Source organism: Salvelinus namaycush, chromosome 20, assembly GCF_016432855.1.
Source record: "Salvelinus namaycush isolate Seneca chromosome 20, SaNama_1.0, whole genome shotgun sequence".
Classification (NCBI taxonomy): Eukaryota; Metazoa; Chordata; class Actinopteri; order Salmoniformes; family Salmonidae; genus Salvelinus; species Salvelinus namaycush.
Window position 1 is genome coordinate 11972291 of NC_052326.1, and position 17085 is coordinate 11989375.

Consider the following 17085-nt stretch of genomic DNA (forward strand, 5'->3'; position numbering starts at 1 on the left):
CCTGTCCCTGATTGAGAACCATCAGGCTAGTTAAACCCAACATAGAAACACATAACATAGAATGCCCACCCCAACTCACGCCCTGACCATACTAAACAAAGACAAAATAAAGGAAATAAGGTCAGGAACGTGACACTGTGTCAATTCCAAGATGCGCTGTTCATCAGATTCTTCATATAGGTCTACAATTTAACATATTCTCACCATCAGACTGTCAATTTAATCTTGTCTTCAGGCTAACTCATGTTACCGCTGTGCGGGAGCTTCATGAGTTTGTTGTTGTTAGAAGCAGGCCTACAGTGGGTATCGTAAGTATTCACCCCCCTTGGATTTCTTCCCATTTTATTGTGTTACAAAGTGGGATTCAAATTGATTTAATTGTCAACGATCTACAGAAAAAACTGTAATGTCAAAGTGGAAGGATTCTAGCATATTTTTAAGATGAATGAAAAATAAAACACTAATATATCTTGATTAGATAAGTATTCTCCCCTGAGTCAATACATTTGATTAACACCTTTGGTAGTGATTACAACGGTGAGTCTTCTTGGGTAAGTCTCTAAGAGCTTTGCACACCTGGATTGTGCAATATTTGCCCATTCTTCTTTTTTTTTAAGCAGATTTATGCCAAAACGGTAACATGGCCACTCAGGAACATTCACTGTCTTCTTGGAAAGTAACTCCTGTGTAGATTTGGCTTTGTGTTGCAGGTTATTGTCCTGCTGAAAGGTGAATTTCTCTCCCAGTGTATGGTGTAAAGCAGACTGAAGCAGGTTTTCCTCTAGGATTTTGCCAGTAATTAGCGCCATCCCGTTTCTTTTTATCCTGAAAAACTCAGCAGTCTTTGCCTATTTCGAGCATACCCATACCATGATGCAGCCACCACCATGCTTGAAAATACAGAGGCAGTTATTCAGTGATGTGTTGCATCTAGGCCAAAAAGTGTATTCCTTTGCTGTGTTAGTTCACAAAAGGCTTTTTGGTGGTGGGGGGGGGATTATTTAAGATCCTCTTTGAAGCGGTAGGGAAGGTTGAACACCAGGCGAGGGGTACTATGTAGATAAGTTGCAGGCCCACAAGGTATATGCTATCCTGCTTCTCGTAGGCCCGTGAAACGCTCAACATATTGTGTGAGGGGTGGGAATGGGCGGATTTCTCGATTCCCTTCTCCGGCCAGTTGTATTGGGCAGTTCAATGGTGAGAAATGTCTCAGTGCATGAGTACAGGACACCAATAAGATGCTCCCAAAAATGTTAAACCAGCATCAGGAAATTGAGTCTATCATAGTACACGTGGGATTCAGATGAAGAGAGAGCAGCAGTGTTCTCTGGGGGGATCCAAGTCTCCATCGGGGCCAAAAAGTATAGGGACAGTAGGGCCACATAGGCTGAGATGAACTCTGCGTTCTTAACCGCAGATCGGCAGTTCCAAATGCTGCCGGAGACCATGAATTCCACAGGGGTTTAGCGCGCAGGCTACACTAAATTAGAAGGGTTGCAGCCAAGGGGTGGGGAGCGTCTGTAAAGCCTACAGGGAGAGGAGCGAACAGGTATAAAAATAAATAGTTTACAAAGTTACAAAAGATCATCTGAAAATAACTAGGTAAGATCCTCAACTGAGAGAGTGGTGTGGAGCCTTCCTCTCCTTCCTCGAACAACTCGGCAGAACAACGTGACAGAACAGTCTTTGTTTCCGCGACGAGACCGCCAGTGACATTGCCGCCTCTGACATGGCAACGGATGAGAAAACGGGAGACTGAAGTACTAACACTAATTGCTAATTGTCTAGCAGAGGTGAAGAGCACACCTCCCAGTACTAATTGCTGATTGCCTAGGAGAGGAAAAACTCCCCCTCCAACACAGCCACTGATTGCCAAAACAGCAGTCACAAAATGCCCTTTCCCTTAATCCTGGTTGATGTGTCAACAATCAACTGCAAGTTATGAGCAGTCAGCAGTTCACACAACAAGTAGGTTACTCAGAAGACAGACAGCACTTAAAGTATATGGCCCTAGCTAGCAAAAAGACAGTACTAGATAACAACAGATTATGGCAACAATTCTACTTTTCACTTCTGGAGATATCAGGAGTCTTCTAGCTATAGATTGAAGCACACTGAGATGGAGAAAAGCCTTAGTTGAATCTGTGCTTGAAATTCAGTACTTGACTGAGAAAAAAAACACATGAATTTCACGTGATCACAAAAACAAATGTTTTCACATGATTGATTTTTTTGTTGTATTATCTTTGATATATAAGTGGGGGCTTTCTCCTTGAGGAAACCTACTGGACAAATACTAAACGAGCATGTTTTCCATAACCTGTAGAAAGGTATGACTAGTCTGAATGGATAGTTTAGAGTTTCTGCTCTTTTCTATAATCTGTAGGGAACACAATATATGGTCTATACTTGGAATGTAGGTTTCTCACTCATGGGTGCCACAAATTGGGATATTGGAGATGGGAATTGGTGTGGTATTAAATGTAATACTGTAGTATTACTATCATTAAAAAATGCTAGTGTTTTAGTGGACACTAGTTTTTTGCGGAAATTACTGTAGTATTTACTGCAGTGTTTTTCTGCAGATAATACTGTAGTATTTACTACGAAATTCTATAATAAATACTACACATGATCATGATTTTTTTGTGGGTAAACTATGTCACAAAGACAGTGATAATTTCTTCACCCGCACATTTGGATTATATCTTTGCTTTGTCGAAAGTACATTCTTATTATTTCAATCCTTTCACATGTTCCAATTCTTTAACGATGAAAGCCCTTTTTTTAGGTAATAATTATTATTTTCAGGCAACTGATATAATCAAGATTATGTTAATTTCATGCAGACAGACAGATCTGCTATTTGTTTCTGGAAAACCTATTACAGAGGGCTTGCAGTTGCATCACAAATCACCTACTGTAGCAACTGCACCAGGTGCCATGTTGGTAGAACAAAGACTGTTGGAAGTTCTCCAATGGTCCACATGGCTGGCTGCGTTTTGCGACCATCGGAAACTTCGGGAAGATTACCCCTTATTTCGTTTTTCCAAGGACCCAGAAAACGGAGGCATTGGGAGAACCTATTCAAGTAAGTAAATATATTTAGAAAATGATCAAAAACAATGTATTATTAGCTAGCTAGCTTGCTATAGTCTGCAGGCTAACTCAAATGAGCTGCTAACATAATTTTCGCTAGTTAGCTAACTACTAACTACATTACATACTGTATAGCTAGCTAAGTGATTTAAATATCAACTGTTTGCTAACTTCATATTAGCTAGTGTAACGGATGTGAAATGGCTAGCTAGTTAGCGGGTACGCGCTACTAGCGTTTCAATCAGTTACGTCACTTGCTCTGAGACCTGAAGTAGGGTTGCACCTTGCTCTGCAAGGGCCGCGGCTTTTGTGGAGCGATGGGTAACGACGCTTCGTGGGTGTCAGTTGTTGATGTGTGCAGAGGGTCCCTGGTTCGCGCCCGTGTCGGGGCGAGGGGACGACGTAAAGTTATACTGTTACATTGATGCTGTTGACCCGGATCACTGGTTGCTGCGGAAAAAGGAGGAGGTTGAAAGGGGGGTGAGTGTAACGGATGTGAAATGGCTAGCTAGTTAGCGGGTACGCGCTACTAGCGTTTCAATCAGTTACGTCACTTGCTCTGAGACCTGAAGTAGGGTTGCACCTTGCTCTGCAAGGGCCGCGGCTTTTGTGGAGCGATGGGTAACGACGCTTCGTGGGTGTCAGTTGTTGATGTGTGCAGAGGGTCCCTGGTTCGCGCCCGGGTATGGGCGAGGGGACGGTTTAAAGTTATACTGTTACACTAGTTAGCTAGCTATCTTTATGTATCGTTGTAAATCTGAATGCATTTGTAGCTAGCTAACAGACATGTAATAGGGTGAAATGATTAGCTAGCAGTTCCAGCTTTCAGAAGGAAGAGTAAACTACTCTGGATAGGGCAAGTACCTTTGTGGGAGGACATTATGAACATATTCTTAAATTCCCATCCCTAGCGAGAAAAACTGAAGCCAGAGAGATATAGCAACATAATATTCAGTGCTGTCTAATTTGAGTATAATGCAGCCTGTTTCTTTTGGGATGTTTTCTGTCCTCAGATACAGAGACCTGTAAAACCCTGTATGCAGATGAAGAGGTCCCAATGAATGTTCAAAGAGAACAAGGGTACATCCTTGTATACCATGGATTATATGTGTACCTACTGTATGTTAGCACATTTTGTGAACCAAAAAATTAGGTTTAAAAGTCACACACAATGTTACCTATTACAACTGGAGCAGGCCAACCCTGCTGCGTGTGCACGCTTCTGTCCAGCCCAGCACTAACACAACTGATTAAATGTATCAAACCTAATCAGTTAATTATCAAGTGTGCTATTGCTGGGCTGGAACAGAAGTCTGCGTCCCCCCGTAGAGCAGGAATCAGTGGAGCGAGATTGGCCACCTATGTTGTTGACTTTTTTTTTGTTCACCTGAAATGATCCTTCAGTAATAATAGGCTTGTTAGTAAAATGTCGAACCTTTACATACGAGTTAGCTTACTTTTACACTTTGGAAATGATGTGAAATAGTGTTGGTTCTTTGAAGTGTTTTAACTTGTTTTAATTGTGAACTATTATTCAAGATGAACTTGTGTCGATGTTGATTAATCACGGATCACAATCCTGCAATAAAGAGGGAAAGGGAATCTGTCTCTAATTTGTCGGTTTCTGTGTTGTATGCTCAAATGTACTTTACCTTTTTGTTCAGTCATAAGCTCTCCAATTAGTGTTATTTGATTGTCACTATTTGTCACTATTTTTTCAGGCTATCAGCCATGTGAACCCATTTTGCAGCTGATGCAGCCATAGGCCTACAGCAGTGGTTCCCAACTCCAGTCCTTGTATACCCCCAACAGCACACATTTTTGTTGTAGCCCCGGACAAACAGACCTGGTTCAACTCAAAGGGCCTAATGATTAGTTGGCAAGTTGATTCAGGTGTGTTTGTCCGGGACTACAATAAACTACTGTTGGGGGTACACGAGGACCGGAGTTGGGAACCACTGGCCTACAGTATGATGGCATTAGGCTTATGGACATTTGCAATGCATCTTTGACATTGTGCATCTGAAGCAGAGAATAGCTTAACTCACCCATTGTTTACATAGTGTTCAGGACCCCTTCTCGGCCTAGATTACATGGTTGCATTCAAGACAAGGTCTTCCTGTGCAACGGGAAGAAACGTCTCTGATATAGCCTATGCGACTACGCGCTTATTAATTGCCTAAATTGTCACAATCCAATCTACTCATTACATTAGGAATAGTAGGCTTACATTAGTCTGCAAATGCGATGATAGAGGCATGCAATCCTTTGTTTGTTATAATATAAAGGGGCATTTTTATGGTGAAAAGATAGCTTTCCCTAAACTTGAAACTCATGCGACACATGCTAATCGCTAGACTACAAGCTATCTATTTTTGCTAACTTACTGTAGTGAGTTATAGGAAAAATAAATTCTGACTTGATTTACCAGTGATTAAAGGATCATAGTAGACCCTGTACTGACAGCTGTCTGGGTAGAGTTCTGGGCAGAGTTGCAAAGAAAAAGCCTTCTATCTGTCCAGTGTCTGTGTTCTTTTGCCCATCTTAATCTTTTATTTTTATTGGCCAGTCTGAGATATGGCTTTTTCTTTGCAACTCTGCCTAGAAGGCCAGCATCCCGGGGTCGCCTCTTCACTGTTGACCTTGAGACTGGTGTTTTGCCGGTACTATTTAATGAAGCTGACAGTTGAGGACTTGCGAGGCATCTGTTTCTCAAACTAGACACTCTAATGTACTTGTCCTCTTGCTCAGTTGTGCACCGGGGCCTCCCACTCCTCTTTCTATTCTGGTTAGAGCCAGTTGGCGCTGTTCTGTGAAGGGAGTGGTACACAGCGTTGTACAAGATCTTCATTTTCTTGGCAATTTCTCGCATGGAATAGCCTTCATTTCTCAGAACAAGAATAGACTGACGAGTTTCAGAAGAAAGTACTTTGTTTCTGGCCATTTTGAGCCTGTAATCGAACCCACAAATGCTGATGCTCCAGATACTCAACTAGTCTAAAGAAGGCCAGTTTTATTGCTGCTTTAATCAGGACAACAGTTTTCAACTGTGAAATTGCAAAAGGGTTTTCTTAGCTTTTTAAAATGATAAACTTGGATTAGCTAACACAACGTGCCATGGAACACAGTGATGGTTTCTGATAATGGGCCTATGTACCCCTATGTAGATATTCCATAAAAAAATCTGCCGTTTCCAGCTACAATAGTCATTTACAACATTAACAATGTCTACCATGTGTTTCTGATCAATTTGATGTTATTTTAATGGACAAAAAATATGCTTTTCTTTCAAAAACAAGGACATTTCTAAGTGAGACAACTTTTGAACGGTAGTGTATGTTATAATAACTTGCATGCTAGTCTATGTTATAACTCTCTATGTTATAACTCTCATGGTAGTATATATTATAACTCTTATTTTATTTAACCTTTTATTTAACTAGGCAACTATCATGCTAGTCTATGTTATAGCTATCATGCTGGTCTATGTTATAACTCATGCTAGTCTATGTTATAATAACTTGCATGCTAGTCTATGTTATAACTCTTGGTGGTCTATGTTATAACTCTCTTGGTCGTCTATGTTAAAACTTCTTCTTAATAGGGGGCGCTGTTTTCACTTTGGGAAAAAATCGTGCCCAAATTAAACGGCCTCGTACTCTGTTCTAGATCATACAATATGCATATTATTATTACTATTGGATAGAAAACACTCTGAAGTTTCTAAAACGGTTTGAATTATATCTGTGAGTAAAACAGAACTCATTTGGCAGCAAACTTCCAAACAGGAAGTGAAAATTCTGAAAATGGGGCTCTGTGTCAGGGCCTGCCTATTCAACTGGCTTATATTTATGGATCTGTATGCACTTCATATGCCTTCCACTAGATGTCAACAGGCAGTAGAAGGTTGAATGGGGTGTCTAGCTTGATGTGAGGCCGAATGAGAGCTTTTGGAGTGACAGGACCGCTCTTTTGTCAGTTTTCAACTGCGCACAGGGGAACTCCACATTCTTCTGAAATGCGTTACGTATACACGACGAAATGTTCCGGCTCTGATTTTATTGGATACATATGAGAAAAACATCCTAAAGTAGGATTTTCAACCGAGTTTGACCAGTTTATTCGACGTTTATTGGGAATTTTGGAATTCTTCGTTCCAGGCGCAAAGATTTCTTGGACATGTGCCCTCCACATGGCTAGCCAAAGTTGCTAATTCGACAGAAGAAATGGACATTCTAAAACAAAACAACGATTTATTCTGGAACTAGGACTCCTTGCACAACATTCTGATGGAAGATCATCAAAAGTAAGAGAATATTTATGATGTTATTTCGTATTTTTGTGGAATATGTTGGCTCCAACAAGGCGGAGAATAGGTGAGCGCTGTCTCACAATATTGCATGCTGTATGTTGTACTAAAGTAATTTTTTAAAATCTAACACAGCGGTTGCATTAAGAACCAGTGTATCTTTCATTTGCTGCACAACATGTATTTTTTAGTAAAGTTTATGATGAGTTCTTTGGTTAGATTACGTGACTGTCCAAAATATCTCCGGACAATTTGGTGCATCATGGCTACATATTCACAATGTAAAACCAGGATTTGTACCTCTAAATATGCACATTTTCGAACAAAACATAAATGTATTGTATAACATGATGTTATAAGACTGTCATCTGATGAAGTTGTCCAAAGGTTAGTGATTAATTTTATCTCTATTTCTGGGTTTTGTGAAAGCTATGTTGGTGGTGAATAAATGGCGTTGTGTGTTTGGCTATTGTGGTGAGCTAATATAAATATATATTGTATTTTCGCTGTAAAACACTTTAAAAAATCGGAAATATTGGCTGGATTCACAAGATGTTTATCTTTCATTTGCTGTACACCATGTATTTTTCATAAATGTTTTATGATGAGTATTTATGTATTTCACGTTGCTCTCTGTAATTATTCTGGCTGTTTTGGTGCTATTTGTGATGGTGGCTGCAATGTAAAACTACGATTTATACCTCAAATATGCACATTTTCGAACAAAACATAAATGTATTGTATAACATGATGTTATAAGACTGTCATCTGATGAAGTTGTTCAAGGTTAGTGATTAATTGTATCTCTATTTGTGGGTTTTGTGAAAGCTACCTATGCGGTGGAAACATGGTGAAAACATGGCGTTGTGTGTTTGGCTATTGTGGTGAGCTAATATAAATATATATTGTGTTTTCGCTGTAAAACATTTAAAAAATCGGAAATGATGGCTGGATTCACAAGATGTTTATCTTTCATTTGCTGTATTGGACTTGTGATTTCATGAAATTATATTATATGATATCCCTGTCGCGTTAGGCTAGGCTATGCTAGTCAGCTTTTTTGATGAGGAGGATCCCGGATCCGGGAGAGAGAAGCGGTAGAGGTTAAAACTGTCATGGTAGTCTATGTTATAACTCATGGTAGTCTATGTTAAAACTGTCATGTAGTCTATTCTATAACTATCATGCTAGTCTATGTTATAATAACACTCATGCTAGTCCATAGTTATAACTCATGTGCTAGTCTGTGTTATAAGTCTCATCTGAATCTGTTATAACTCATCGTAGTTTATGTTATAACTCTCATCCTAGTCTATGATATAATAAATCTCATGGTAGTCTATGTTATAACTCTCATGGTGGTCTATGTTATAACTCTCATGATAGTTTGTTATAGCTATCATGCTAGTCTATGTTATAGTAACTCCCATGGTAGTCTATGTTCTAACTCTCATGGTGGTCTATGTTATAACTCTCATGATAGTATATGTTATAACTCTTATGCTAGTCTGTTATAGCTATCATGCTAGTCTATGTTATAGTAACTCCCATGGTAGTCTATGTTATAACTCTCATGCTAGTCTATGTTATAACTTTCATTATAGTCTGTTATAACTCCTATGCTAGTCTGTGTTATAACTTTCATTATAGTCTGTTATAACTCCTATGCTAGTCTGTGTTATAACTTTCATTATAGTCTGTTATAACTCCTATGCTAGTCTGTGTTATAACTTTCATTATAGTCTGTTATAACTCCTATGCTAGTCTGTGTTATAACTTTCATTATAGTCTGTTATAACTCCTATGCTAGTCTGTGTTATAACTTTCATTATAGTCTGTTATAACTCCTATGCTAGTCTGTGTTATAACTTTCATTATAGTCTGTTATAACTCCTATGCTAGTCTGTGTTATAACTTTCATTATAGTCTGTTATAACTCCTATGCTAGTCTGTGTTATAACTTTCATTATAGTCTGTTATAACTCCTATGCTAGTCTGTGTTATAACTTGCATTATAGTCTGTTATAACTCCTATGCTAGTCTGTGTTATAACTTGCATTATAGTCTGTTATAACTCCTATGCTAGTCTGTGTTATAACTTGCATTATAGTCTTATCTCCTATGCTAGTCTGTGTTATAACTTTCATTATAGTCTGTTATAACTCCTATGCTAGTCTGTGTTATAACTTTCATTATAGTCTGTTATAACTCCTATGCTAGTCTGTGTTATAACTTTCATTATAGTCTGTTATAACTCATATGCTAGTCTGTGTTATAACTCTCATGGTAGTCTATGTTATAACTCTCATGGTAGTCTATGTTATTACTCTCATGGTAGGCTATGTTATAATATCTCTCATGGTAGTCTATGTTATAACTCTCATGGTAGTCTGTGTTATAACTTTCATTATAGTCTGTTATAACTCCTATGCTAGTCTGTGTTATAACTTTCATTATAGTCTGTTATAACTCCTATGCTAGTCTGTGTTATAACTTTCATTATAGTCTGTTATAACTCATATGCTAGTCTGTGTTATAACTCTCATGGTAGTCTATGTTATAACTCTCATGGTAGTCTATGTTATAAATCTCATGCTAGTCTATGTTATAACTCTCATGCTAGTCTATGTTTATAACTCTCATGCTAGTCTATGGTATAACTCTCATGGTATGTGAGGATGTATGATTACTTGTCACAGTAGTTGAAATCCCAATAACAATGACACACCCATGTCTTGGATAGGTGTCCGGATTGGCTACTGATGGCAACAGAGTTTTGATCATTAGTGATGCTCCAGAGCAGTTTATAATTCCAGCTAGTAGTTTTGAAAGTAGTGTTCACGAGCAAAAACGGGTCCCTGAAAATTGTGCACATTTTATGTCCTACTTCATCCAATTTATCCAATATGTTACGAATTTGTTGGTGCTTAAGATCCCAGACTGCATCTTTAAGCACCTCACAGCTGTAACTATGTTTGACAGATCTCCGCTGCTTTCATTCGTTCCCTTAACAAGCTGTAATCAGTGAGTTAAATGGATTGTTTTGGTTGTGCTGTGTCTTTTTGAAATGCCGCTACCTATTCAATTTAGATCATTTCATGTTCGTCAGAATACAATCAAGAGGAACCCACTTTAAACGATGTCAATTTTGATGTGGAAACAATTGCAGACGTTTCTTTAATGAAGACCAAGAAATTGGCCGGATAAAATTCGGACACAGACTGAATACATCTCTTCACAATTTACTTCCTCGTCCCCATCATCCTCATCTCATTCCTCTGTAAAGATAATACAATACAAAATACCAATATGGATCATCCCACAATGCCAAAATAATGTCCGAAGAAGCTAATTTGCTCAAAAATCTTATCGATAGACCATTTGCTCTGTCACGTGTTCACTTTATTAACCTGTATGAGTTGGACAAATTAGCATGTTCAAATGTCTAATTTTCTTTCTTTCCATCATTAAACAAGCTGCTAACTTCCTGATGAATTATAATCACTTGATTATAATGCGGTTCCATTCCAGTGACATTCACAATGTGGTTTAGGAGCTCTCTTTCTCCCTCTCTCTTTCTCTCAGTGTAGCTGTTTGTTTATCTCTCTCCTAATTCCGTCTGTCATCTTCCATGGTTGTGTCGAGTGGATGCTAGTTCATGTATTTGTGTCTGAAAATCACACTGTAGTGTAGTCAAATTGCTTCACAGTACTGGCTTTACTGTTTCACAGTTCCCTTGAACTACTTTAGCCCTGAGTTCCAAGCCTCCACCTCCAACGTAATTGTTGCCGTTTTGTAAACGGTTGGTTCGTAAGTCTGAAAGTAAGGAAATTAAATTGACCCGATCATAACCGCCAGGAATGTTCAAAATGCCTACTTTTCTTTCACTAAACCCAGCGAGGGAGAGAGAAAACAACTATTCGTGAGGGGGGTTCTTTTTTCACATTTCTGTCTGACTGTAGAGCTGTCATGCAGAGACAGAGCCGAGGGGGTGTCATCAATAATAGAGTGACAGACAGAAAGACAGAGAGCACGGACTGAGAGATCCACCACTTGACAGCCAGGACACAACACAACATGCCCGTCTCGATACTTCAGAGATGCTGCAGCTCTGAGACTCCCTTCTGACAGCTGAGAGATTGATGGGAAAGGATTCTATGACTCTGGCTGCATTTCAAATGACACCATATTCTGGATATTTTACTTTAGCCCTGAGCCCATAAATTGCACATAGACCTCTGGTCAAAAGTAGTGCACTATATGGAAAGGTGGTAGGCGGCAGATAGCCTAGCGGCTGAGAGCGCTTAAAGGTTTTACTTAAAACGCTTGACTCTGAAAAAGCTTTCTTCTACTTTCTGCCTTGTGCTCTATCTTTTTTAGGAGTACCTGTTGGTTATTATTAAAGCATACCATTGCCATCCATTTAGCTCAGAGAAAAGGAAAATGTCAACTTCAAATACTGCAGGAAGGGATAGGAAAGATTTGAGGGAACATCACTTTTGCTCACACACATTTCTACAGCTGGCAGAATTGTGTTTCTATAATCCAGAGGTTGGAAGTTGGTGGGCAGTTAACAGTGAGAGTGGTAGGCAGGGGGAGTTTGCAGATGACAGGCCGTACAGGATGTTTGGAAATGGAGAGGGAGTGTGAGACAATGCCCATCAGGAGAAGTTTGATGCCAGCGCCCACATCAGTGGTGTACCTTCAGGCCCGGAGAGTCCCCCTGAGGGGCAGTGAAGGCAACAGCCTATGGGCTACCTGTTAGGAGTCCAATCTCTGCAGGAAGCAGTGGGGAGGAAAGTTTAAAGGCCCAGTGCACTTCATCTTATCAAAACAAGCAGAAATTTCAAATTGTATTTTCAAAAAGCTCTTACCCTAAAAGGGCATTATCATAATTTTCACAATTTCACAGTATTATTCCAACCTCATAGTTTGGAAATATGTATATATAAGGTAATGCCCTTTTAGTGTAAGAGCTTTTTGAAAAGACTACCTGAAATTTGGTGAGATGGAGTTTTGGCCTGCCTGGTGGCATTAGCTAGTTAGCTAGTTTTCAGTTTTCCCCTCCTCACTCAGACCACTCCCAGACAGTCTTTGCTAAATTCTTGCTTGAGAAATTGATCTTTGCTAAGAAGCTATTTTGGTTTATTTTTGACCATTTGAATTGAAAACAATCATAGCAACGTACTTAATTGTTACCCAGAAATGATTTGATATTGATATAAAAAATGGCTGTATTGGACCTTTAAGCCAAAGGATGTGTCTGGCATGAGTACTCTAGTAGAATAGTGAGAGGATCCAAGTCAAACCAAGTGTAATGCACCTGGTCTGTGTCTGTGTGTCTCTGCAGCCATTCTCCCAACTCTACAACTGGTTTTTGCATTTCAGGGCTTTTCCTGGTTTATTGATTCTGAATAGGTCTGCCAACACGCAACACCCTAACCCCCCTAAATACACACACACACACACACACACACACACACACACACACACACACACCTCTGATTTGGCTTGCCTTCATGAGAGCTTGTACCTGAAGTGCCCATTGATAAAGTGATTTGTTCCCCAGTGCTCACCCTGAGCTCACAACAGGGGACCTGCACTGGCACCTCCCTGGCACGTTGCCCCCTGGCATGACTTTGTTGTGCCCTGCCTGAGCAGCCCAGATAGCACCTCTATCTCGCTGCCTCTCCCCACCTCTTACTGAGCCTGCCTGTCACCGCTTCCTCCACCTGTGTAATCAAATTAGCCCCAGCCTAGGAAACTGAGAGCAACATGTAATTGCATAGAAAGAAACAAAAGGGAAGGCTGGGAATGAAAGAAGGAGTTGCTGATATGGGTTTAGCCCCCAGGCCAAACAGTAGGGAGCATCTCGACACACACACACACACACACACACACACACATAGATGCTAACCCTTTGGACGGCCACACGTATGGATTCAGAACTGTAGACTGCATTTTTAAATGTATCCAATACAGTATTTCATCTTTCCCTACTTCCCTCCCTCCCTCCCCTCTCTCTTTCTCTCTTGCTGTAGTTACGGGGACATGGTGCCCAAGACGATCGCGGGGAAGATCTTTGGTTCTATCTGTTCTCTGAGCGGGGTGCTGGTAATCGCCCTGCCTGTTCCCGTCATCGTGTCCAACTTTAGCCGAATCTATCACCAGAACCAGAGAGCTGACAAACGGCGTGCGCAGAAGGTACAGGTGAACACCATTCACTTATTAGATGACCCGCTTCCGGCTGTAGGGAGGCGAGGTGTGTGTGTGTGTGTGTGTGTGTGTGTGTGTGTGTGTGTGTGTGTGTGTGTGTGTGTGTGTGTGTGTGTGTGTGTGTGTGTGTGTGTGTGTGTGTGGATACAACACCCCTCGCCCCCCTGACTTCGGAGACTCCATTAACCTCTGGCACGCCCTGCAGACAGACAGACGTGAGAGGTTCCATACTGGAAACTGTTGGGGTCGCAGCATGGATCTGCATGCCCATGGTCCAGCATCACAAAATCAAACCACCATTAACGCAAAACATCATTAGTTTAATGGCGACGGCAAAGAAGTACTTTAATACTTACCATCAGACTGTACACACCCTGCTGTTTTTTCTCTCAGTCCCTTGGAGAGAAAACCCTCCACAGGGCTGTCCCCAGTGTTGTAGTACTGGAGACCACATAATGAGTGTCTTGATCTTGTCTCGGTGTCAGATACATTTGTACTCTGTTGGACAGTGAGGACTCTTAATATCTTCCTAGACCAGCTGAGTAAAGAACTCAGCTTCCATTCAGTCAGCGCATGAAACCGCTTCGCGGTCGACTGAAACGTTAATGTCTTAATAACAGTCTTAAGCGAACCTATAGGCCTTCAGTGTGTGACAGGTTCTGAAAGGACAGCAACCGTAATACCGCCACACTCATGTAGGTGAGTGCACTTTTTGTAAAACACAAAGGGCCAGTGGTGTAGTGGAGGGTATACACACGCAGGTATAAACCGTATACCCAATTTATTTTCAGTTGGCATTGCGTATACTCACTTCTTAATCCCTACTGATGCGTATCAAAGTAGTGTAGTGGAGGTATAGGACTTATCAAGTATGTAGTACAATAGAGAAATCATGCACAAAGTAGCCTACACAATCACAAAGCACGTGAATACTTCACTTGCTCGCCACACACATACTGTAGCCTAGTTTCAGCGGAATATCATCTGCAGGCAGCAAGAGTATGCAGCTCTCAACTGGTTTTGGCATGAAGCAGCTCACAGAAGAATGACGTCAGTAGCCGGTAGGGTAGGAAAGACGTTTCAATTTATGATATCTACCAGTAAATGGCAACAATGGGTATGCAAACCAGGTATACAAAAAGTTTTGTCTTAAGTGTTGGTTAGTAGGCTATTTGTGATGCGCAATTGTCATCATGAGCTGTTTGCATCAGGGGCGTAGACATGGATGGACCTGGGTGAACACAGGCCCACCCATTGGGGTGCCAGGCCCTGAAAGGCCTACCCAATCAGATTGATGTGGTTTAAGCATTCTTTTATTTTAATTTTATTTTTTAAGTGTGATTTTGATAGTGAAAATCTGAAAAATGTATAGAAACATTTCGTATTTGGGGCCTCCCGAGTGACGCAGTGGTCTAAGACACTGCATCGCAGTGCTAGCTGTGTCACTAGAGATTCTGGGTTCAAATCCAGGCTCTGTTGCAGCCGGCCGCAACGGGGAGACCGATGGGGCGGCGCACAATTGGCCCAGCGTTGTCCGGGATAGGGGAGGGTTTGGCCGACAGGGATGTCCTCGTCCCATCGTGCACTAGTGACTCCTGTTGCGGGCCGGGCGCAGTGCACACTGACACGGTCGCCAGGTGTACGGTGTTTCCTCCGACACATTGGTGCGGCTGGCTTCCGGGTTAAGTGGGCATTGTGTCAAGAAGCAGTGCGGCTTGGTCGGGTTGTGTTTCGGAGGACGCACGGCTCTCGACCTTCGCCTCTCCCAAGTCCATACGGGAGTTGCAGTGATGAGACAAGACTGTAACTACCAATTGGATACCATGAAATTGGGGGGGTAAAAAATGTTAAAATAACAAAAAATTAAAGAAACATTTAAAGAAATTCCCACAGGGTGCCTTTCTTTGACAGCCTGTTTGGGAACTTTTTGGCAAAATTTGAGTACACCTACTTCTCCAGGCACCACTTCACCACTGCATGGGGCCGATGGAAAGACAGCAGTCACACACAGCATGATGTTAAAGGATAAGCAGTCCATAAACTTGGACATAAGCTAGTAGGTCCCAATCATAAGAATACAAAAGCACAACCAATGGAAATGTGCAACTATTACTTCCCATTGCAAATAACATGTCATGTTTAAGCACAAAGTAACCGGTGACCTAAAGTTTAAAGTGGAACTAACAGTGTTTTAACTACTTTGCCGATATGGAACAAGCAGACAATCATAATATCAGTCAAAAATATCAAATTCCCAGTTTATGCTACATAACCAACTCTATGAGAGGTTATAAAAATTGGTTATATTTGACTCAACGTTCCATGGCGTACATTAAGGCATAGATGGATGCAGTTCAATGCATGATTAGTATAATTCACCAATACATTTCTTGGTAGTCCAAGAAATATTGCCATCAGGTTGTAAATCACAGCTGGCCTGTTTGCTACCTCCATTCGGGATGCACCGTTTCAGTTTCAATGACTCAATATTCTGGACAAAAACAGACGAATGTAACTAAGGATGGGAATGTCAATACAATCAAACTAGCAAGGGCAATTATCACAAGTCAGTCATAAGGCTAGCATATCTATTTATGTGGCAAGCTAAAAACACATGGAGCCTAACGTTATCTAGATAGTTCGCTAGCTGCTAGGAGGATGTCATGTCATGCCATTGGAGGAGTGGGTGAGTGACTGACTTTTTCCGCTCAAATCGTTTTTCGGTGACTATACACAGCTAGAGATGCAGATGTCATTTGGTTAGATAGCAAGAACTTGAATGACTGTTATCCAGTTAGCATATCTCTTGCGTTTGCAAATTCACTCTGGCTATCTACTTCGATTTCAGAGCACTCTCGTCTGAGTGTAACGTTACCAGAGTGCAGAACAACTGATGAATTTACAAACGTGCAACACCAGCTGAATATGACCGGTGTCAGTAAACGTAGGCACAAAAAGGTAATAGTTAGTCAAGAACGCTCCAGATAACATGTAAACAGCCTATCCAGCTCTGCTACGGCGAGTACAATGGTCAGAGTGAGCTGTTCTCTCATTTGTGTGTGGATGTAGCTAGCTAGCTAGCTTGTGTGCTTGGTTGGGACACGCATGCATTGGCAGGCAAGCTGCAGAAGGACGAGGAGGCTACAATTCCCCATCGTTTATCAGTGCAATTTTGACAGCCAACTAGCTGAAAAAGTTTGAGAGGGTTTGTCTAATGTTCCTTCGTTAGATTTGAGCTAATCTTGCTCTGGCTAGCATTAGTTGTTGATCTTGTTGTTGTTGATATGCATAACTGAGGGAGAGAGAGCTTACCTTTTCATGGTTGTTTGATCAATAGGACTGTAAAGTTCCCAAATGTAAGAGCACTCCTGTGGTGTTTGCATATTTGCAGAAATCAATTCAGGTTTATTTTGTGGCTTTTGGCAAATGCGTTTTAATGCTATAAAGTCATGCTGTTGCAA

The 17085-nt window shown here is 40.9% G+C and overlaps 1 protein-coding gene and 1 non-coding gene across 2 annotated transcripts in view; one reads left to right on the forward strand and one right to left on the reverse strand.

Moving 5' to 3' along the window:
• Positions 1–17085, forward strand: part of LOC120065669 (potassium voltage-gated channel subfamily D member 3-like) — a 119583-nt gene that overhangs the window by 85742 nt on the left and 16756 nt on the right. The window contains exon 2 of the mRNA XM_039016736.1: positions 13450–13612. Coding sequence (XP_038872664.1) covers positions 13450–13612 — 163 coding nt within the window. The remainder of the gene's footprint in view (positions 1–13449; positions 13613–17085) is intronic.
• LOC120065749 lies at positions 2260–2314 on the reverse strand. Its single transcript, XR_005478703.1, has one exon. It is a non-coding gene; the product is annotated as a U7 small nuclear RNA (small nuclear RNA).